The 23250-nt window shown below is 42.6% G+C and overlaps 3 protein-coding genes across 7 annotated transcripts in view; 1 reads left to right on the forward strand and 2 right to left on the reverse strand.

Moving 5' to 3' along the window:
* Positions 1-19: 19 nt before the first annotated feature.
* Positions 20-5253, reverse strand: LOC306712273 (protein adenylyltransferase SelO-like). Its single transcript, XM_079181477.1, is given in 20 exon segments — positions 20-242; positions 367-446; positions 554-597; positions 770-846; positions 1200-1292; positions 1384-1465; positions 1577-1621; positions 1792-1921; positions 2019-2102; positions 2208-2280; positions 2503-2572; positions 2665-2752; positions 2848-2894; positions 2896-2904; positions 3216-3314; positions 3550-3606; positions 3709-3773; positions 3963-4091; positions 4180-4298; positions 4407-5253. Coding segments are annotated over 20 exon segments (1740 nt in total). The 5' UTR covers positions 4633-5253; the 3' UTR covers positions 20-119.
* Positions 5254-5389: 136 nt separating this feature from the next.
* On the forward strand, positions 5390-9699 carry pdss1 (prenyl (decaprenyl) diphosphate synthase, subunit 1; the record flags this gene model as incomplete). Its single annotated transcript, XM_079181485.1, has 11 exons — positions 5390-5548; positions 6242-6309; positions 6539-6674; positions 6866-6996; positions 7122-7263; positions 7359-7470; positions 7915-8024; positions 8128-8208; positions 8376-8489; positions 8607-8687; positions 8954-9699. The coding sequence occupies 11 exons, from the start codon at positions 5390-5392 to the stop codon at positions 9092-9094; spliced, it is 1275 nt and encodes a 424-aa protein (XP_079037611.1). The 3' UTR covers positions 9095-9699.
* Positions 9700-11057: 1358 nt separating this feature from the next.
* abi1a (abl-interactor 1a) overlaps positions 11058-23250 on the reverse strand; it is a 41491-nt gene continuing 29298 nt past the window's right edge. The window contains exons 6-11 of one of the 5 annotated variants that reach the window (XM_079181478.1): positions 20557-20657; positions 19408-19518; positions 16140-16418; positions 13759-13845; positions 12644-12832; positions 11058-11411 (exon numbers count right to left, since the gene is read on the reverse strand). In XM_079181478.1, coding sequence (XP_079037604.1) covers positions 11236-11411; positions 12644-12832; positions 13759-13845; positions 16140-16418; positions 19408-19518; positions 20557-20657 — 943 coding nt within the window. In that variant the 3' untranslated portion in view covers positions 11058-11235. The remainder of the gene's footprint in view (positions 11412-12643; positions 12833-13758; positions 13846-16139; positions 16419-19407; positions 19519-20556; positions 20658-23250) is intronic. The other 4 variants (XM_079181480.1, XM_079181479.1, XM_079181481.1 and 1 more) reach the window with 4 other exon arrangements.

Consider the following 23250-nt stretch of genomic DNA (forward strand, 5'->3'; position numbering starts at 1 on the left):
CATTTTGGACCACTTTTTTCCACCAGCATGAAAAAGTTTACTAAAATATACCATAAAGGCATATACAGGTATGCTGTAATCTTCCTCACTTGAGTGTCTTTGCTCTATCCAAGAATCTCTCAGGAGGAGCAGCTGACCTTTAACCTCTGAGCCCAAAAGGGAGGTCTTGAGGCAAAGCCCGCCTCCTCTGCAGTCTCTTGTGTAACGAAGGGGAAGGACAGAATATGGTGAAGCAGCTCCACCTAGTGAGGGGAAAATACAATCAGAACAATTTGTAACAGAAAAGTAGTGGGCACTGCTTTGATAGTACTTAAAAGGTTATAGTACAGCATGTACTATGGTAAGTCATAAATATCATATACACACCTCAGAAAAATCATTTATCTCAGCTTTACTTATAGCAGACTCCGCCATCCAGTTCCTCAGCACATATCTGGGATTTACGTCTGCAAGATATATTTCACAATCAGACAAACTTGTTCCTGGTAGAAACGCCAAATCGTTACATATTACACGTTCAAATCGACACTCATATGTACATTTAGTGGCTTACTTTTCATCCTCTGCTGACGATCCAAATCACGATCATTTTGTTGTCTGAACAGAGAAAACAAACTTTTAAATCCACGTAGATAAAGTTAAAACAAATTAGAAATGAGAGCATTAGCAAATACTGAAAATAAACAACCTTGTGAACATTTCAGAAAAACTTTGGATACAGAAACTAAGTAGAGGAAGGTCTGGCATTGCTGAACATCTCTTTGCTCACCGGATGAGCCGCAGCTGGTACACGCTGAGCCAATCAGAGAAGAGCTTGTGGGACGACAAGTCTTCAAGAGCCCACAACTAAAACAAAACACAACACAACGACAAAGGATGCCTTAAAATCAAACTTCTTCATAGATGCACTGCTTCTGCATCACTTTTGCATGTGGTTGACCTGCATACTAATAGCACTAATAGATAAACATCTGAAACAGTGTCATAAACGTATCTCTATTTTGTCATATTTATCACCATTTATTAATCCTATATGCTACTTTTGCTGCTCTAAACATTCAGTAAGAAGAAACGTCGTCACATCACCACATGACGTCTTTGACATGCAGCGCAAATACACTCCAGTGATCAGTGTGTGGTACAGATATTAAAGACGCCACCAGCTCCTAAACTAAATCTAGAAGCTGCTTCAGCTCTACCTGTGTGAAGTCCCTGTCGTGAAGCTGCTGGGCTGAAACTTCACTGAGCTGCCTGAAGGTCATGGTGAAGTCTGATTGAGTGTCCTCCATCATCTGACGAAACAATCACAAGATTAGGAGTAAAGATAATGTTTGCAGATGAACAATGTAAATATGTTATTACAGTAACCATGCAATGACTTGCCTTAAGCAGGAAGGCAATGAGGTAACCATCATCCTCCTCTTCTCCCAGAAGCCCCAGTTTAGCTTTAAATAGCTGATGAATCCTGAAACGCATGCGTGAACACAGCTGGAATAATATATCATCACTGTCACTGCTTGGATATAGAATGAGGGACACTATAAAAGGACAAATCATCATTTCACACGGACCTTACCTCTTATGGTAAATATCAACATATCCATTTAAAATGTGTTTAGCCCTGAAAAAAAAAGATTAAGACGACAAGTCAGTCCAAAATTATTCCATCAAAGCAAACCACCATTACTGGGTCCTCATTCCAGGTTGGTAAAGTTCAAAAGGTCTTGTATTTTTTTTACTAAATATTACTTAAAGTTCCTCTAATATAAGCAGCTATCGCGGTGTTCTTACTTGCTCTCCTGCCGTTTAGAAAGCACCGGACTGAGAGCCGCCAAGAGCTTCTGGAGGTTGAACAGTCCCACGTTGGCCTGAGCTCCGATGCTGTATCTGCCCTCATCGTCAGAAGTGTTGGGGACGAAATCTGCAGAATTGAACATTTGTTTGACGTTTGACAGGAACATTCGACAAGGACATTACGTTATTGTTAAAGAAACGCAGACGTGCGTCGTCGTACACACTGGGGCTATATGACTCCATGAAGCCAAAAGGTCCGTAATCCATGGTGATGGACAGGAGACTGAAGTTGTCCGTGTTGCACACACCTGTTGTGATGAAACGTAAAATGATAAATGAATGTGATAAAACATATATAAGCAGATGTTGACACAAACTGTGTGGTAAAATGATCAGCCACAACAGGTTCTCACCGTGTGCAAACCCAATCGACATCCACTGGGCAATCAGATGTGCTGTTTCATTTACCACTGTGGAGTAAAACACCTGGACAAATGGAAATACAACCAAATACAAAGCATTAAACAAGGAAGTTCCATAAAAAACTAATTATACACAACATGCAGAAACACAACAACAGTTTAATTCCCGTAATCAACGGCAGAAGGACACCTCGGTTTTGTTCATCATTTCATACACTACATTAAGATCAAATAAAACCTTGTATTCAGTTGGCAAAAAAACGTATTTCTGTTTTATCTTACTTACCAAATATTTATCTGGGTCATCAGAACTGATTGAAGGAAAGTGTTCGTCAATCACAAAGGTCAACAGCTTCCTAAAATCAACAGAACGACAAGCTGCAGTATACTTTATGCAACAGGAGGCCAGAGAACGAGAACGCCTGAGAGATCACGTGAACATAATCACCTCAGGAGATCGATCTCTCCACTTTGAGACAAAATCTCTAAAGATCCGATGCGAAACCATGACCTGGCTAACCTGAGAACAACAGCTCCTGAAAACATTAAAAGAACCTCCAGTGAAACATACAGTGTGATGAACCAGTAAACTGAAAATAGTTCACGTCTATGTTTGCACGAATCACTGCACCTCTCTCCGTCTTCACGTTGCCGTCGTAGAATTGATCCCTCATCACTTACGATCAGACTGAAGCAAAGCAAATCATCACATCAGTAACATTTCACAAAAGTAAATAACTTATCCTAATCAAAGTAGGCAGTTCATGTTTATACAGTTACTGGCCTTCTACAGAGTTCTTACACATGTCGTGGAAAGTAGAGGAAACTATTTTGACGTCTGGTGAACACTTTCAACAGATATACATGATGTTCCTGGTGTAAGTAAACACTGTAAGCTGTATGGTTTGACTAACAAACTGACTAAAGAGCACTAAGGCCTTTCCAAATCAAACAGACCCTCCCATACATTGACCCGGCCTGCTGCCTTTCATCCCTCACCTGGCGGCCCTGCTGGTCGGAACACCCAGGACATGCATGGCCTCGCTGCACAGGAACTCCCGTACAGAGGATCGGATCACAGCGCGACCGTCTCCCGACCTGGATGAAACATTATCAAACTCATATCTGGAATTTCAGTCAGATTAAAGATAGTTGCCTCTTGCTGCCATTTATCACTAGTGTTGGCAAATGTGAAAAAGTGAAACAAGGAAAAAAGGAAGAAGAGAGTGATCTCGATCGCACCCTAATGTGGACATTTGAGACACATATTAATACCAGCTGTAAATGTAATCAGGTTCATTTTAATTCAAGGTGTAGAGGGAGTCCAACATACCTTGAATAAGGTGTTTTCCCCGAGCCTTTAAGCTGCAGTTCCCACACTTCTCCTTTCCTGTGGCACGTTTCATAATGAATATAGGTTTAAAGTGTGAACTGTGATGCACCTTGAATATACAGTTATTTGAATACAAGAGGAAACCTAATTCATTTTCACCTGTTGGTGTATTGACCAAGGGAATGTGCTCGACCATCACCCAGCTGACCTGCCCAGTAGCCAAACTGATGATGAAATAGTTTATTCATCAATACATTTCAAGATCTAGTCTCACATGTTCACAGATATTATCTTACAGAAGATTTACAGAGACCTCCAAGTGTCCTTGACGTTGCTAATACACTTGTTTTTGGTATATTTATTCCTGAGATAACGAGTGACTATGCATGCCAGTAAAACAAATTAACCATTACCTGATAACCTCCATATCTGTGAGCAAGTGGAATTGACCCCGGTGGCAGTCTGCCACCGCTGGCATAATGCAGGAAATCATCCGACTGGGTTACAGCCACATCCAAGTCTAAAACACCCTCGATGACCTCCTGTCAAGACAAATTCAGATACGATGAAGTCTTCGCATTTCACTGTAAAGACTGTGTGATGCTGCTGGTGGTGTTGTTGTAACGTCACCTTAGAAGCTGCTGCCAGTCTCAGCGGGCCTTTCAGTGGCGTTGGAATGGATTTGGAGAATATGCAGTTCTTTACAGAGCGAGCAAAGTTACCGTCAACCACATCGATTGGGAACGCTTCTGCAGAGAGTACAGAAATGATTGAATCACGACATTATCACCGTCAGTCACTGGGGAACACATTTTGTATTGACCTAAAAAAAAAAGACACACAAATCACTTCTGTACCTATTAGCTTCTTGCAAGACAGTCTGAACCGGTCCAGGTCCTGTATGAGGTTTGAAACACTAATATTCCACCTGGATTTGAAAGTGTTTGGGGACAGCTGGCTGTTTGATGCCGTGTTGTCGTGACTATGGCAGTCACGGTCAGTGCAGAACTCCAGAACATGTACAGGTGTGAAGCCGGATGCTGCTACCAGAGCAAAGACTAACACTTTAAACTGGCTCCACATGTTGCAGACACAGCAACTGCCTCAAAGCTACTGGACTGTAAGCACTGATGTAGTCGTAGATCTGAAAATGGGTAAATTAGGATTTCCAGCAGGTAGTCCTAATGCACACAGCAATGGGGGGGGAGTACTCTGATGCTGTGAAAGTATTAATATCACAGTGTAAAATACTCTGCCCTGCATTCAAAACACTCCTTAAGTTAAAAGACCCTAAATTAAAGAAACGTTTATCAGTTTTATAGTAATAACTAAAAACAAAACGATTAGAAATCAACCTTGAATGTGTTTTTAACAGCAGTGTGTGAACAAAAGGGTCCGTTTATTCGGAATTTACACTTTACCCAGATTATAGATTAATAAACTGTTTTGAAAACCCCAATAAAGTTAGTCAGCTAGAGCTACCTGCAGCTACAGCCAGCTAAAGCTACAGCTAGCTACAGCTAGCTAGCTGGATATTAGCAACCCATCTACTAACGTTAGCCCCTAATAGTACACTACACTACACTTTTCCGTGCTATTTCCTCAGACACCTGGACGAAGGCGTATTTTATAGCTTCAGTTTACATCTACCGCTGCATTTCTGATTTAAAACTAAATAACTTTCGAGGAATTCATTAATGTTTGTCTCAACTCCCATATATGGCTAGCTAGCAGTAACCTAATTCCTCGTCCGTGACCGACGTCAAAAACCGTAACCGGCTTCCGGTTCCGGTGACGTAACTATATAACCTGCCGCCTGACGCCCAGATGCTCCGGGAACATGGCGTGCCCGTGGCTGAGGCGCTGCATGAGGTGGAATACGAACTGTACTAGCAGGAGTCTGTTAGAAACCTTGAGGCACTTTAACGGCCGGTCCGTGCCCACGTTCTCCACCGCCTGTCTCCGGCGGACATCGTGGAGCTCCGGGCCGGGGAGCGAGGTGAGTTTGCCGGCTGAGATTCCAGGAAGGTCACCGCGGAGCTGTCAGTTAGGAAAATGAATGGTAGTCATTTTCTAGCTAACCGGCGTATTAACGTTACTTCACTGACTATTTACGCAATGCAACATCAACGATTCGAGACATTTTTTCTTTCGCAAGAGTGTCTCGTGTTTCGTAAGAATGTCCTAGATGAATGTGGACTTGTTGACTTCTGGGTTTGTTGTTGGCATGTGCAGAACTTCCTCAGTACCCCTAAAGGTCAGAAACTGAACTATATGCGTCTAATGTTGCAGAGACATTACTCTACTGCTGTCCTTTACTTTGATAGTGGTCTACTTTAAGTCGAAACAACGTCTACGTCCATCTAGATATTTTATGTCATTCATTTGTGACCCACATGTTACTTCACACTTGACTTTTATAAAGACATTGCATGTTGTTAGTCTATCTGTTTGCAGTTGCAGTACCGTGTTCATTTCTATCCTCATCCTAAGTACATTGAGATGTATTTGTACACATATTTAGCCAATACAGCTTTGATTTCCAACAATAACAGTAGAAATGCTAAAAAGAGTAAAAACTACAAGATTTCCACCATGAATACACTGTTTGGGGTCAATTGTTCTGTTGGCCTTTTAAAGTATTTAAATAGTCTAAAATCCTTTTTGGTCTCATGTCCTCTGTTGTTTTCAGGGGCAGCTATCGATTCTACCGACACAGATGCACCCAAAAACCTTCACCTCCACCACATCTCTACCCAGGTGAGTTACCATAACCAACAACTATTTACAGCATTTGTGCACACAATTGTGACGGTCACCATATTTAGCACACTATACTTGTCAAGCAATGTAAGATTTATATCACGTGACATTGTTGTAGTACCAAGGATCTACGGTTGTAGATACAACAATACTATAAATAGTAATTACCTTATTTTCTGTATATACATGTATATATTTGACAGTTACTGTTTGTCTTCATCTCCAGACACAATTCCCGGCTGCTGATTCCCACACGACAGTCTTGCGGTTGCAGACAGAACGTACACACTGACGTGAAGCTGAAGGACCCGTTCACATTAGCGCAGAAAGATTTAACAAATTTATATGATGACATCAGAAAGGTACTTTCTCCAATCCAGAGACTGTTCTTACTATTGTGTCCCTACATGTGAAACACATAACAAGTGAGCCATCTGAGATATTGGTTATAAATGAGCAGAAGACATGTTGTGTTTGGCAAAGTTTATCTCCGTCACCAGTTGATTTTATGATTTGAAATAAAATGCCTGAATTTTTTTCCTCTGCCTCTCAGGAGCTATTTGTATCCAGAGAAGAGCTGAAGTCACTATGTGACTACTACTTCGATGGGAAGGGCAAGGCCATCCGACCGATGATTGTTGTCCTAATGGCCCGGGCGCTCAACGCTCACAGCAACAGATCCGCGTAAGATTTGGATCCCTCCAGACCTTCTATGCACTATGTTTTTACTGTTAACCCCAGGATGCACCACACCCTGTCATAAAGCACAGTCCAGGTTTTTATTTCCTCTGTCTGTCTGTCCTCTGTAGAGATTTGCTCCCGGGGCAGAGGACCATAGCTATGATCGCAGAAATGATCCACACTGCCAGCTTGGTGCACGACGACGTCATCGACGGATCAGCTAAACGACGGGGAAAGAGAACCATCAATGAGGTGTGGGGGGAAAAAAAGGTAAGAGGAATTAAATATGCTCAAAAACCTTTTCTTTTTCTCTGTACCGCTTCATTTTACGGATGCAAATATAATTATTTTTTTTTATCCTCCAGGCCATCTTAGCCGGAGATTTCATCCTTTCAACTGCCTCCATGGCCATGGCTCGTATTGGTGACAACACGGTTGTAAAAGTGATGTCGCAGGTGATGGAGGATCTGGTGCGAGGTACAGAAATCACATTCTTCGTGCCACCTCAGTCAGTAATACAAGCTGTACTTAGTAGTTTTTTTTTAAAGCACATTGGAAACAGTTTAAATAAAGTAAAAGTTTTATAGCATTAAAAACCAGTCTTATCAGAAAAAAATAACACTTAAACATGCATTAGCATGATAACTACCTAAAATGACAGAAACCATCTGTGGAAGAAATGTGTATGAGATATAAATTGATTTTTTTATTTAGTTTGGCTCATTTCCCATCTGCTAACATGGAAGTAGTAGAGTTTATGTTCTATACTGCAGCCAGCCACCGTCTGGGGCGGTCTAGATGTTTTGGCTTCACTTTTGGGGAGCTGTCATGTCGCCCATCTTTAAATACAGCTTAGGGTCACAACCCAAAGTCATCTAGTACAGTACGTCCATTACCGAACTCCCTAATCTGTGCTTCCAGGTGAATTCATGCAGCTGGGCTCCAAGGAGAACGAGAACGAGCGATTCAAACACTACCTCGAGAAAACCTTCAAGAAGACGGCGAGTCTTATTGCAAACAGTTGTAAAGCAGTATGTACGTTCTGTTTCACACAAATATCACGGCGCAGAAGAAGAGACTCTGTCTCTACTCAAATGTTTTTTTTTGTTGACTGTCTCTTCTGTGTCATCCAAGGTGTGCGTTCAGGTAACTTCTGATCCGAAAGTTCATGAAATAGCCTACAAGTATGGGGAGAACGTTGGCATTGCATTTCAGGTAATTTCTATAGTTTCTGCTTTAATCTTTTTATTTTACTCCTTACAAGCTAAAGCATGTAAAACATAAGAAACTACTCTACTGGAAGGATATCTCATCTATTCAGGACATCATTCTGTTGAAATTAACTTTCTATGATTCTATGGGTTCATTCTTCCGACTTGTAGCTGGTGGATGATGTCCTGGACTTCACATCAGGAGCCAGTCACCTGGGGAAGCCCTCGGCTGCAGATCTCAAACTGGGCTTGGCCACCGGGCCGGTCCTGTTTGCTTGTCAACAGGTGAGAGAGTCGGTCATGTGTCGTAGAAACTGTACATTTAAATGAACTTACTGAGACACACACCACGTATCACTGTCTACTGTCAGTTTTTACGTCAATTTCCTTCTCCCTTTCCAGTTCCCTGAGCTCCATGCGTTGATCATGAGACGCTTCAGCACTAAAGGAGACATAGATCAAGCCTGGCAGTACGTCCTGCAGGTATGACCAGCAACACACTGTAAAATGTGTACGTTAAATGCTTCCAGATGCAAGTTTCTACCGAAACTAGACATTTAAAAACATCAGCATGAGACCCTTTTATTATACATTAGGGTAGATGAATATTACAAATTAAGGTTTGATTTGTATTAAGTAAACATTGTGACCAAAACCGTAGCTAAGCTTTCAGTTGGTGATGGAGGGGGCTTTATTCTGTACTTTGCAGGTACAGAACATTAAAACAATATGACTTCTACTGTTTTTAGAGTGACGGCGTGCAGCAGACCAAATACCTGGCCGAGCGCTACTGTCAAGAAGCCATCAGGCAGATCAGTAAGCTCCGGCCGTCGGCAGAGAGAGACGCCCTCATCAGGGTCACTGAGATGGTGCTCACCAGAGACAAGTGAACCTCCTGTACCAGGATGCACTTCAGGCTGCTGCCTGTGGAAAAACTAAAAAAAGACTCACCATGAACTCTAACGTTTAAAAACCATGAGAGATTGGTTCGGAACGACCCTTGGTGCTTGTTTGCTACATACCATATATATACACACAAATACTGTTTTTAGTGCAAATCAGTGATTCAGATTTCCTCAATGGCAACAACGGTGATAATTTGGAAAAAGGAAATATTAACTTAAATTGATGGATACCACTGAAAACTGCAATCCAACTCCTCACTTCATTCAATACTGTGATCGTCTCTTGCTTGAAATTAGCCGACTTTTGACTGAGTTTGTTACATGCTAGTGTTGAGCCGTGGCGGCGTTGAGAAATCTGTAAATCCAAACAAACAGATGCCAAACAGTCATCGGTGTGTTTGGATCGATTATTGTTATGATCGATTATTATTTTTCAAGATCCGTCCACACCTCCGAGGCCAAGCAGTCGTGTGTCTTTGTGACTTGTTACACGGTTACTTATTTAATGCAAAGTGCTCTGTATACACTAAGGCCTTAACATCATAAAGGACTCTGATCAATAAACCTGCAATTATGTTTTTTCAATTAAAGTCTGCGCTTTTTTGATTTCCACCAAGTGACCACACCATGCATGTTGTACATAGAATTGTTTATTATAAAAGACTGTACATTACTTTTTCAATCAACATATTATATGTACAAATGAAGGGCAGACAGACAGATTTCAATATTTCTACCCATGAACTTGAGCCGGAACTTTCTTTTTTTAATTTGAAATTTCTAAAGCAAGCGGGTAAAATATGAAGGCATAAGCTGCAGTATCCTGACATGGTAAAAAATAAAAGAAGTTATGCTAGATGGTGCGTTCGAGGGCCGACGGGAAAAACTACAATGTTTTCAAGATGAGTTCTAGACCTGAGTGACAGCTGATGTTGATTTTAAAATATGTACACCTGTACAGCCCAGAGGATCTCATGTTCAGAGTGTTCAACGTGGTCCTTTGAACCCGGAGCAGGTCTGTGTGAAGGCTGCGGAGGTATTGGTTGTTTATTGGTCTACGTTACATCTGAATTGTCACATGGCCGTGTCGGGCACCACAATTCCAGCTTCGTCGCCGCCGCACGCTATCCGCCGTCTATCAGAAGCACAGTCACCGATGGATCCCACGGATTTGATGTGGATTAGTATAAAATAACAGTGATGTGACAATCTTTTAACATGGAATGTGATCTCCTGCCTCAAACGGATGAAAAAGTAAATTCAGTTACAATTTTTAAAGTCCAAATGCAAAGTGGCATTTAGGACGCGTGAGACCATGTGGTAGAAGCTTGAGAATTTACTTCAGAGCCTAAAAAGTTCAGTGATTTCAACAGTGTAATAAAAATAAAAAGGTGAATACATTTACAACATAATGGAAGCATAATGGCAATAAACTTAAGATTACATTATATCTCTTTTAAAATGTTGCATGCTTTAACGCCAAGACTGATTTTCAGGAGTAATTGTTTATCTTTGAAATACCATATACAGTACTTTCAATTTGTGAATTATTGACAGGCCATCCTATTTTACGAATGAGGGGGTCGAGGAGTGCGCGACTTATAATCGACATTCACTGAATTCACATTACAGAACCCCGAGCGGCTGCAGCTCTCGTTATGTACAACGGACAGTAGAAACACTTCGACTGAAGGTGTTTACGTTTTATTTGTTCCATCAAACCTCATGTTCTTGTTCACACAAAAAGGACTTTGACTCGCTAATCTTGTTTTTTGTTTTTTTTGTCCAGGCAAGATGATGTCGTACATCCTTCAGCTGTGTGACCATCGTCTTATGAGTTCAACGCGTGCAGTCCAATTCTTCAGAAACGTTTTGTTTTGTTTTGTACATATTCCATAAAAGTCCCCCTCCCCCAACCCGCCCATATAACACCAAAAAATAAACTAAATAGATATTACTTTTCATTTTATTTGCAATCGGTAAGGGAAAGAACATTCTGTCATATCAAAAAAAGGGTGGGGGAGGGGATCATACAGTTACGTCTATCTCAGGAGTCAAGAATGTCGGCGGTCAGTCTCTCAGTGGATTACGATACGACTGAATAAATAGACTTTCCTGTTTACTCCTCAGTCCACGTAGTGCATGATGGACTCCACGTAGTTGCCAGGGAACAGCCCGGTGACACCGCCGGACACACCCTCGAACCAACCGTCGTCGTTCTTCTTGATGACGTAGATGATCGCCCCCTCCATGAAGCTCAGCTCGTCGTCCTTGTCCCTGTTGTAGTCGTAGATGGCCACCACTGAAGAAAAACAACAAACCGGAAGTGAGACGTTTGTTGTTAAGTAGAGACTAGTATCTCTAGTACCCAACGTTTGTTGTTAAGTAGAGACTAGTATCTCTAGTACCCAACGTTTGTTGTTAAGTAGAGACTAGTATCTCTAGTACCCAACGTTTGTTAAGTAGAGACTAGTATCTCTAGTACTCACTGTTTGTTGTTAAGTAGAGACTAGTATCTCTAGTACCCAACGTTTGTTGTTAAGTAGAGACTAGTATCTCTAGTACCCAACGTTTGTTGTTAAGTAGAGACTAGTATCTCTAGTACCCAACGTTTGTTGTTAAGTAGAGACTAGCATCTCTAGTACCCAACGTTTGTTGTTAAGTAGAGACTAGTATCTCTAGTACCCAACGTTTGTTAAGTAGAGACTAGTATCTCTAGTACTCACTGTTTGTTGTTAAGTAGAGACTAGTAGCTCTAGTACCCAACGTTTGTTGTTAAGTAGAGACTAGTATCTCTAGTACCCAACGTTTGTTAAGTAGAGACTAGTATCTCTAGTACCCAACGTTTGTTGTTAAGTTGAGACTAGTAGCTCTAGTACCCAACGTTTGTTGTTAAGTAGAGACTAGTATCTCTAGTACCCAACGTTTGTTAAGTAGAGACTAGTATCTCTAGTACCCAACGTTTGCTGTTAAGTTGAGACTAGTAGCTCTAGTACCCAACGTTTGTTGTTAAGTAGAGACTAGTATCACTAGTACCCAACGTTTGTTGTTAAGTAGAGACTAGTATCTCTAGTACCCAACGTTTGTTAACTAGAGACTAGTAGCTCTAGTACCCAACGTTTGTTGTTAAGTAGAGACTAGTATCTCTAGTACCCAACGTTTGTTAAGTAGAGACTAGTATCTCTAGTACCCAACGTTTGTTAACTAGAGACTAGTAGCTCTAGTACCCAACGTTTGTTAAGTAGAGACTAGTATCTCTAGTACCCAACGTTTGTTAACTAGAGACTAGTATCTCTAGTACCCAACGTTTGTTAAGTAGAGACTAGTATCTCTAGTACCCAACGTTTGTTAAGTAGAGACTAGTATCTCTAGTACCCAACGTTTGTTGTTAAGTAGAGACTAGTAGCTCTAGTACCCAACCTTTGTTGTTAAGTAGAGACTAGCATCTCTAGTACCCAATGTTTGTTAAGTAGAGACTAGTATCTCAAATGTTTTGGTGCTTTTTATATCCAGGAAGCGGTAGCATGCTCAAACCTTTCTCCACGTAGCTCTTGGGCGCCCACTGCGGGTCTCCGTCGGCGTACGGGTCGCTGTACTGCACCACGGACGCGTCCTCCTCCTCCTGGTAGTCCACCGGAGGAGGCGGCGGGGGTGGAGGGGAGTCGTCGAACATGGGGATGTCATCCGGAGGCGGAGGGGGAGGCGGAGTGGGAGTATCTGCAACTGATGGACAGAGACGAGGAAAAGTGAGATTTATTTGGGGTTGTCAGGTTATAAAAAGCCTCGAGGAGCACCGGTCAACTGAATCATGCAGAAATAATGATGAGTTTATGAAAGGAAGGTATTTGAATATTAAATTCATCCAGCAGGCAGCATCACCAGTTAAGACTTCACATGGATCACTTAATAAGATTATATGCTGTATGTTTAAGCCTCTTGATTTATTAACACTTGCATGATGTTAAATGATTCCATGCTGGGTCATGCTATGTATTAGTAGGTTAGGTTTGTGTGACAGCATCCATGTGGTATTCGTTAACAAATATCCAACGCAGAAATCTCATTTCTCAAAAATCTCAAATATCCAACGCAGAAAACTAATTCCTCTTGAACAGAATATTTGAATGTAATGCAGGTGTTTTGTCCAGCAAGGGGCAGTGAAGAGTCCAATCTTCTCCGGTTGTATGTTGCAGAGACCTCGAGCTCTGTTTCCTCTAAACATTATCATTCACCTCAGCTCAACCCTGCAGAGCTACGTTCAGCGTACCAACACCAAGCTTCAGTCAGTGACAAAATACACAGCAGGTGGCTGCCTCAACTATCTCAGTTGGTGGCTTTTCCACTGCACATATTTAAAAAAAAGATACTTCTGCCATGACAGTGATGTAGCTTTATTGCTACTGAGAAACAGTAGCAATGCAGTTTAGTAGCTGAAGAGATAAATCTGTCTCCAAACAGCAGAAAAAATGACGGCACTCTAATGAGACACATTCTTGGACGGTTCATTGCTGCAAAAAGACAGACAGGGAAGATGTGTGGGGTGGGGGGGGGGGGGCGGATGAACAAGCACAATGCATGCTGGGTGTTCTAGAAATGGGAGTAGTTGGCACAGACGAGGAGGAAAAGTATGTCTTGGCCTCTTCACTTACTGCTCTCCTGCATCCTGGCCACAAAGCCAGTCAGAGGTATCTGTGGAGTCAGCTGGGGCATGGGGGGAGGAGGAGGAGCGACAGACACTGAAAGCACAGCAGAGAGGAAGACAGGAAGGCAGAGAGAGAGAGAGAGAGAGAGTGCACACAGAAAAAAAAAGGAGAGCGAAAGCCCATCAGTGACAAGAAGACAGTGTAAAGTACCTCAATCCCAAGCAAACACAGTACTGACAGACGCAAGAACTGTGAGCGTGAACACGTCGTACAGAGACAGAGACAGTGATGTGCAACAGAAACAGAGTGAGAGCTTCGTCTAATTAATTAACCCGTCGACTCAAAGAAACTTTATAACATCCAAATTCGATTTTTAAAGAATATATATGGAAAAAAAGACCAATTATTGAATCAACAGATGAATTAAATGAACGGTCTGTGGCTGCAGCGTCTCCACAGATCAGACACGAATGCTGAGAAGTTGAGTGACGTCTGCGATGAGATTCCACATTCACATGGTATCTGTGGATCACTGAGGCCAGAGGATAAACTGAGGATTAGGTTTGATATCTGTCAATCAGACGGCTCCCACCAGCGGCTTATAAATGAGAAGAAGTGAGAGCTGCTGGTGGCCAGAGGGAGGCGCTGTTTGCCCTGGAGGGCCTTCAACCTCAACCCAAATCCCAGGCAAACCCGCTGAACTCAGATCTGTTCAGAGTGCTTTGAATCACGGCTGCACGAGTAATCGACATTTTTTGACAAGATCGCATTATGGCCTGCTGCAATTTCAAATCTCAGTGTGTGTCAAAATATCGTTTTAAATTAAATTAAGTTGTGCAGCAGAGACGACCTGACCTGCATATCATCTACAGACTTAAAAAAAACATTTTCTTTGGTACAGATCTCAAGAGCCATTCGATATTTTTACACAATTATTCAGCCCTACTTTCAATTCTTAGTTTACATTTGAAAAGGATGAGATCAATCCAAAGTTAGTGATACAGAGACTGATCAAACACATGAAGCCCAGGTGCTTCTGTGAATGCAGAATGCACCGTCATGAACAGCGCGTTAATGTTGTCTGGTGTAAAGGCACGCCGAGCACACTGTGACCGTAACGCGATCTGCCACATCTGGAGTCTGGCTGGTGTTGTTGTGATCTGATCTCAGCCAGGTGTGAATGCATAACATACGGTGTGACCACATTCTTAAGAGGGGAAGAAAATATATATCCTCCCGGCAACTTGAAAGATCACTCAACTGCACTTCTTGCTGGTTTATAAAGCGTTAAGTAATGGCAGAAGCTAAGAAGTCTTCTCTTTAAAAAAGTGACTTTAACATGAACAACACTCGTCCGGGCAGAATTCCTCTGATTAATAACGGTTGTAAAAGCAAAGGCTCCTGGAACAGATGTCTTAATCCATGCAATGTATCCAGACACTCCAAGTCTACGGTTTCAGACGGTAGCGATTTCATTTTTAAAGGAAACAAAACACACATAATAAACGGAGAAATTAACATTTCCAGGTTGAACTTCTGACCATGACTTAGTATGAAGCCGAATATACTGTGACTTTATATTACAAGCAGACATCGAGTCCAAGGACGAGGCGTTCTTCATGAATATTAAAGACAGTTAGATAAAAGGCCTTAACCCGCACCATCAGACGTAGAGAAGTACTTCACCCACAAAATTATGAGCATGTTCGCAAAAATCTGTTGAAAACACGTCAGATGACTGTTAAGTGTTTTAAATAGTACGGTTTAAGCGAAGATGCATGTGTTCGGGAAGTAGTGAACATACAAATGAGACTTGTGAGTTTGTGAATGAACGTTTTGATAAAGTTTTGTTGTTGTTAAACGTGCTCCCCATTTACTTTTTCACGTTTGTCGTGTAGGCATTTATTAAAAAGTCAAGTTAACACCAGCTGATTGAGGTTAAGTACTATAAGAGTCAAAAGCACAAAATACATTTCATAAATCTACAATCTTTAAGTCTACATTTTGAAATGTATACATGTTGCATTTTCTGCTTTTATAATACAGTCCAGGTGTTTTGCCTGAACAAATAGAGAAGTAAGGTTAATTATGTATGTGATAGTTTATTGTTAAGTTATTTACTGCGCATGTGTAGAGCTTAGAAAAAACGTTTTAAATCAGACATGGTGGGTGTTGTTTTGGATGTTAAAAAGTCAATAATTCTGGTCAATCTTGACCTTCAGACAGCAGTGACTCACTTGTAAAGATGAAATATTGGTCGGCGAATTCAAAGGTTACCTCACTTTAGTTCGTGACTGTGCACGATTTGGAAAGATTTGACATTTTGTGCTTCGGGGACAGTTGAGGATCTATAAAACAGGCTGGGACTGGAGACAGAAGGGCCTTACTTGAGTTCTGGCCATAGCCAGGAGTGCCTCCATTAATATGAGGCTGCTGCTGTTGCTGCTGCTGCTGCTGCTGCTGCTGTAGCTGTAGCTGTTGCTGCTGTAGTTGTTGCTGCTGCTGCAAGGAGAACTGGGAAGTGACCGACGGCGCCCGGCGGTAGGTGCCCGTGGCCGAAACCATAGAGACAGAGGAGTTGGAGGGGTTGTGCCGTGAAATCTGCCGCGAGATGGTTCCAAACTGGGACATTGGAGCGGGGCCCAGACCAGGCCCAGGGGCCACCACTAGAAACACCCACAGACAAGGAAGGAAGGAGATGGGGGAGGACCAGAGAGAGAAGGGAGGGGGGGGTTAGACAGAGGAGACAGAGAGGGGAAGAGGAGGGGGGAAAAGCACCCAAATCATGAATCATCAAGGTTGTAAAAGTTAATTTGAGCTTTTAAATACTGATTAGAGCCCCACACCTTATGAAAAGACAACCAATAACCAATTTGAGGAAGCAGGTGTGATAGAGAAGCAACACAGATCGTGATTCTATTTCATTTATATTATGTATATATTCATCTGGAGCACAACCATTTTTTGGGGGGGGATGAATAAAGCTGTTGAATATTTGACGCCTGCATATAAAATCCTGCATAAATGTATCAAAGAAATGCAAAAAACAAAACACAGATAAAATGAAAATAGTCAATATGATGACTTGAACCTTTGTGTGCGTGATAAAACAGTTTCACAGAGATGTTTCACGGGGCGTAAAATGAAAACACAAGAATCCTAAGAGGTCATCTGAATAAATCCTGCACATAGAACTGTAAGAATAGTATAGATCCAGGGAGCAAAGAGAAGCTGCAACAGAACAGACGGATCCCTTCAGGTTCAAAGAGATCAGACAGAGAAAACAACTTCTTCACACACTCTTCAAAGACGTGGTTATATTTGTGATTTGTGCTATCGCATGGAGGGCGGGGTGGACTTTATGATTGAGTGAATCATTACACCGGGTATCCACAAATAACCAAATAATCTATTTGACAGCAGCATTATTACAACATTAAATATGTTTAAATATGTGGTGATGCAGAGTGAGAATGTGTGTGTGAGTGAGAAAACAAGAGGAAGAGATTTATTTTTGAGTATTTCCTGTTCACATTTCTAGATAACGTGGTGTCTCTCAGGAGAGAACACGCTCTCAGATAGGAGAGGGTGGAACCGCAGGAGCAAACAAACTTCTCCATGTACCGTCACCGGCAGAAGTAATTATAGCTGAACGTGTGCATTGATGTTCCAAGGGTGAAAAGTGCATGTTTCAAGTGATCATCCTGCTCAAGATTACAGCAGTCAATCACACACACACACACACACACACACACACACACACACACACACACACACACACACACACACACACACACACACACACACACACACACACACACACACACACGCACACACGCACACGCACACACACGCACACACACGCACACACAGACCTTTGCAGAGCTCTGACAGTAAATCAAAACCAGTATCACTCAGTTGTTCAGAATCAATACCCCACGCACCAGTAAATTAAAGCTACATTAGGCAATATTGAATGTTTGAATTACCCAGAAGTCATAGTTTGTGACATCAGCTGTGAGTCTAGCTGTCACAGAATTGAGTGCTGGCTCACTGTTTTGTATTTTAGTATCCTTTTTTTTTTTGGGTGTCAATTACGTCTTAAAGGTGCAAGATAGGAGATCGGTAGCATTTCGATTGCCTCTCAATGGCTCTCAACATGGTGACACCCTGAGCTGACAGCTCGTAGCTAACTGTGCTAACAGAGCTAACAGTGTCGGGACGGCGTTATCGGCTGTACTTAGTGACTCCTAGCTCATTTCAAGGTAGCGATTAACTAAATCAGGTTGCACCATTAACAGACGATCCGTTGTACATGTAGGCATGATTTTGTTTATATGCATACATGGAGAAACGGTGCTTTAGTTGAGTTAGTAGGTCTATTAATCTAGAATTAAGGGGAAATAGCCAAACATGCATGCTAGTTTAATGTTGTTGGCTTGTAGTTTGTTGTGCAGTTATAGAAAAAAAAAATGCAATTTAAAATCTTATTTTACTCCTAAATCTAAACAGGTCACATGTTAGCAAGCTAACGTTAGCTCTGGCAGCTGGTTCAGTAAGCTTCAGACGCAACATCTGGCATTTACTGGGTGTAAATATTATTAAATATAAAGATGGATCTGATGGAGCTCATTAGTGTGGTGTTTTTTTAGTGTGATGCATACAATTATTCATTTAGTAAACACTTGAGCTATCACTCCAGGCTAAGTTTGGATTTATCAACAGCTGGTGCAACCGGCTCCAGATCGGCCTTCTTCAGTCCCAGAAATGATTGAAGAATAGAATAAAAGACATTTTGCCTGATGCAGCTTTAACCACCATCAAATCAAATGAAACGGTGATATAGCTGTGCAGAAAGAAGTCTCAAAGTCCTTCAGGTAAATTACCTTTCTATCTTTCACTGGACACACCTCCCACATTCAGTTTAGAGGGCTTAAATCTATGTTATTAAATCATCATCTGGTCTGTCAGCGTGGATAACCTGTCTTCATATGCAGCAGATTGAGGTCAAATTTGCAGAGATTCTGAAGGCCGTAGGTGATATGAGACTTCTTCATTAGCCAATTAAAGCAGATAAGTGAAGAGCAAGGAAGCACCACCACCACCACCAAGGATCAAAAAGAATTAATCTTTCTCAAACAGTATGCAACCGGTCTCCAAAAAGAAGCACATTCAGTCTGTTCACACGGCAAGCAAGAGTCTCAGCAAGTCAGTTCCTACGGAGCTGACCTACCAGCGGAAGGTCAACATGTTTATCGACTGAAAAGCCAATCGCATTTACATCCTTCCTCATCCCCTAAATATTTATATTTCATTCAGACCTTATGCGTTTTAAAGCTTTAAATTCAGACAATAATAAAGCAGGTAATAAAAAAGCTTGTAGAACAGTTGCATCCATTACTCAAGTTTAAAGGTAAGCATTACGTTTTTAATCCTTATATTCATGAACTAACTAGTGGTCTTCACCAAGCTTTGTTTACTCATGAACCAGAAATAATCTTCCTCTTGCTTGCAGTGTGTACAAACAGTCAGACACCCATCAACACCCTTATTTGTGCATCTCCACCAGAAGAAGATCCCAGGAGACGTGATGATTATCCCACCGTCCGGGCAGAAGAGGCCACAGGAGCGGCCTCGGAGGTCGAGGTGTCTCACCTATAGATGGTGGTGGTGGAGGAGGAGGTGGCGGGGGGCCGAGCCCGGCCATAGGAGGAGGTGGGGGTGGGGGAGGCGGAGGGGCTCCCGGGGGAGCACCCATGGGCGGGACTGAAAGGACATTAGTCACCGTTTAAAGCAGAGGTCCGGACAGAGTCCCGCTCTCCTGCACCTCGACGCCGTTACATAACATCACTTCTACTTCATTAGGGAACCCCTTGGGAGGCCTTTTCAACTTGGAGACAATGTCAGAGCCGTGCTTAGTTCCGTGCTGCCGGCCTGATCCCCGCCGCCGAGGTACAAAAAGCTGCTCCATAAACCTAAAATAGTTCTTGTTCAGCTCAAATCTTTTGTACAAGTTAAAACGCAGCGGTGCCTCTCCAGCGGCGTGTGCGTGGTGTAACGCAGCGCTGTGTGGGCCTGGCTGTTCCACTGTAGCGGCGTGGCCTATTTACACAGCAGAATAGAGAATCAGCTGTGCTTAGAACACAATGGGCACGCTTAATCCCTGTCTGGTAAACATGGGCTTTGTGTGTAGCGTGGCCTTGACTATCTACACATGCATGTTACATTTACACCGTGTCAAGCAACGCCCATTATTGGAATATTCATGAATATTATATTAAAAATTAGATTTTTAGCACATATTTTGAAACTTTAAAATGCAAAGACACAGTTATGCACTGTACACTAAAGGCTTGTAGTAGTATGTAGTGTTATGTAGCAGCTACTCTGTCTACTGCACCAAAGGAAACCCTCTCATAGGTAGGAGCACTGTGCAAACAGCGCAGCCCGCTTTCTCATCATTTCCTCTCAATGTTTGAAGAGCGTTATCTCATTTCACACCGCTCAAACACACCAGACTTCCAAGTGCAAGAAACTGATTTTTTGGGGGGAATTTAAATAGAGATTTGTTATTTTTATATACTCATGCCACTTTTTGGAGCATGGGAAAGAGTAGCACAGCTCTTCGGTGGGTTGGCGGCGCTGTAAAATCAGGGTGGGGCAGGATCTATTACTGGTTTAAAAAAAAAGAAAATGCCTGAAGCTGGTCGACTGCATTCCTGCCCTCATTCAATATCAGCAAGGAGAAAGGCCGACTGGCCTGTGGTTACCGTCACTGCATGATGTGCAGCTAGCAAAGCTCACCTGGGCCAGAGTTGGGGATGGAGGGCGTCGGCACAGCGATGGGAATGCCAATGCTGCTGCTGCCGCTGTTCTCCCTGCTGCTGCTACCCCCGCTGCTTCCACTGAGGGAGGAGAGACAGAAGAGAGAGAGGACGTCGTTTTATTTAGGGCGACCTGCTCGCACTTCATGGCAGGTAACACTGCAGATATATGGACTCTGCTGCATCTGTGCTCATGTTTAATGTAGAATTATCAGACTGTAATACATTTCATGATATGAGAAATTTCTGGTCTAAAAAGCTGCTTTACAGTAGAGACCGTTATAGTTAAGTAGCATAATAAACATTAAACTTGGCCATTATATCCACAAAAGTATTAACTGTTTACAAATAAACTCCTCTACCCTGTGAGGATATATGACATGAGAATGTAACATGTATGTCAGCCGTGCAGCGGCCTGTATAAGCGCTTCACCCTGCGTTTGACCCCGGGGCTCATGGATCAATGCCCCGGCTGACTAAACCCCCCCCCCCCCCCCTTCGCTCTTGCTCCCTCAGCCTGTCCTTGATCCTCATCTCAGCTCCAGTCCAGCCCCACCGAGCCCTTTCCCAGCTCTTTCATCCCTTTTTCTCCCCCCCCAACCCACCGGTCCTTCTCCCTACCTCTCACCCCTAACCATCCAGTGGCCTCTTTCCCCTCAGCCCCCGTCTCCTCCGATTCCTTCCATCCCTCTGAACCTGCTCACAACCTCACCTCCCCCCACATCTCTATATCTCCTTTCCCCACCCATCATCCCCGTCTCCCCCTCTCCTCCTCTCTGATCCATCTCAGTGGAGCCCCGGGGCTCTCTGGGCACAAACAGCAGGGGTTGCCCCCCTGAAGGATGTTGGTGGCGGTGGGAGCGAAGTGTCTCTGGGCATAAAGGCTAAACAATGTCATGTCGTACCCCCCCCCTCCTCCCTTCTCTGCATGTTTTGGATTCATCCTTTCTAATCCCCCTATAACTTTGCAGCTCCTTCGCTAACCCATTTATCTCCTCCCCGGCTTTTGCTTTGTTTCAAAGCGCTCGCTGTGAAATAAAAGCACTCAGCTCCATCGCTCCACCTTCCTGCCCGCATTGCCTGGCTCATTCAGCCTCCACTCAAAACAGTGAGCTGTTTATAAATCGTCCGCCTGTAACGCGCAGCGAGGCTTTTCAAAAGTTCCAGCTCACTCGCTCACAGCTGACAAAAACAATACCTGGAGCCAATGGAGAGAGAAATAAACACTTTTCTCCGTGTAAGGAACCAAAAAGTAAAAACCAAACGTAGAGTTTGTGCTAAGGCATCGTGACGTGATGACTTGACATAGGGGGGAAAATAGACTGAGCAATATATTGATAATATATCGACATCATGATATGAGGCCAGACATCATCTAAGATCTTGGACATAAGTGTCTTTTTCTGGTTTTAAAGGCTGCATTACAGTTTTAGCAAACAGTGAAGTGGACGAGTAGATAGAAGTTGAGGGAGAACAGCTGGCACAATAAAAAAACTAGTTTAAACACTTTATTGTATTTTGATGTAGGATTCTTCCACATTCAGCATCCTAAATGCATCCTGCTTAGTTTGGATAGTCGAAGCAGGAATCCTGTGATCTTTCCCCACAGGAAGTTAATAACAGCAGGAACACGCAGGTATTGGATTCAGGCCTCAGTCGAGCACGGCAGAGACTGATGAGCTGAATAAGCACAGTCGACTTTAAGCCTGTGTAATCACATAGTGATGCCACAGCAATATTAGCTGGAGCAGGGCAGCGGTCAGTTAAAAGGACATCAGAGCGGCTGTGAACCACAGACCAGCAAGTCCTGGAATTTGGTTGTAATTGATAAAGCAGAAGAAGAAGTTCTGCGTGAACGAGTCGCTTCGTGCAAACATACATGAGCGAGAGAGAGAAGTTGGTTTCCACAGAAGGGAAAATAAAATACTTATGTAATATTTATGAGCATCACAGTCAGCATCACAGGCTTTTTAGCTAATGAGGAGACTTCTCTCGCTCGTAACTCAGATTTGATGAAAGAGAGTTCTGGGTAACAATCCTTGAGAGTCGTGTTCCAGGGTTTCCATGCTGCAGTTGACTTAGGTTGGGTTTTTTTCAGCACTTCATAATCAGAGGCTTTTACAGATATTAATATCAAAGTGATTCAGGCTGCAGTAACAAACCCCCTGACAAACACTAAATGCTGGATTTAGTGTAGAGGAAGAGGAGGAAGAAGAGAGAAACTGATCAAAACAGCTGAACTAAGAGGAGAGATTAGAACTATACGACACAGAGGGGAACATGGTTTGATGATGCTTTTCTCACATTACTGAAACGCCGAGTACACATCTAGTGCTCAGTTTAAAAAGTGAAGCTGGAGCACTAATTACACTCGTATCCAAAAATGGGTGAAATAAATATGAAGCACCGGTTTTGCTCGCTGATAAAAGCTTTGTAGAGTTTATTAACATTTCATCTGCAGGTTTGAGAGACTTTTACCCATAAAGTTTGTTGTATAACTTTAGATCTATAACTTCATCATCAGGGGGCAACGACGTCTGACTGCTTTCACTTTTAGTGTTACGAAAACAATACTGACTCCACATTATGAGCAACGTGATTGAGATTCTGTAACTGTAAGCTGTTGCTTCTTAAAGTTGTTTATATGCGACATTTTCTGTACACATCACGTCCT

Source organism: Pholis gunnellus, assembly GCF_910591455.1.
Source record: "Pholis gunnellus genome assembly, chromosome: 20".
NCBI lineage: Eukaryota > Metazoa > Chordata > Actinopteri > Perciformes > Pholidae > Pholis > Pholis gunnellus.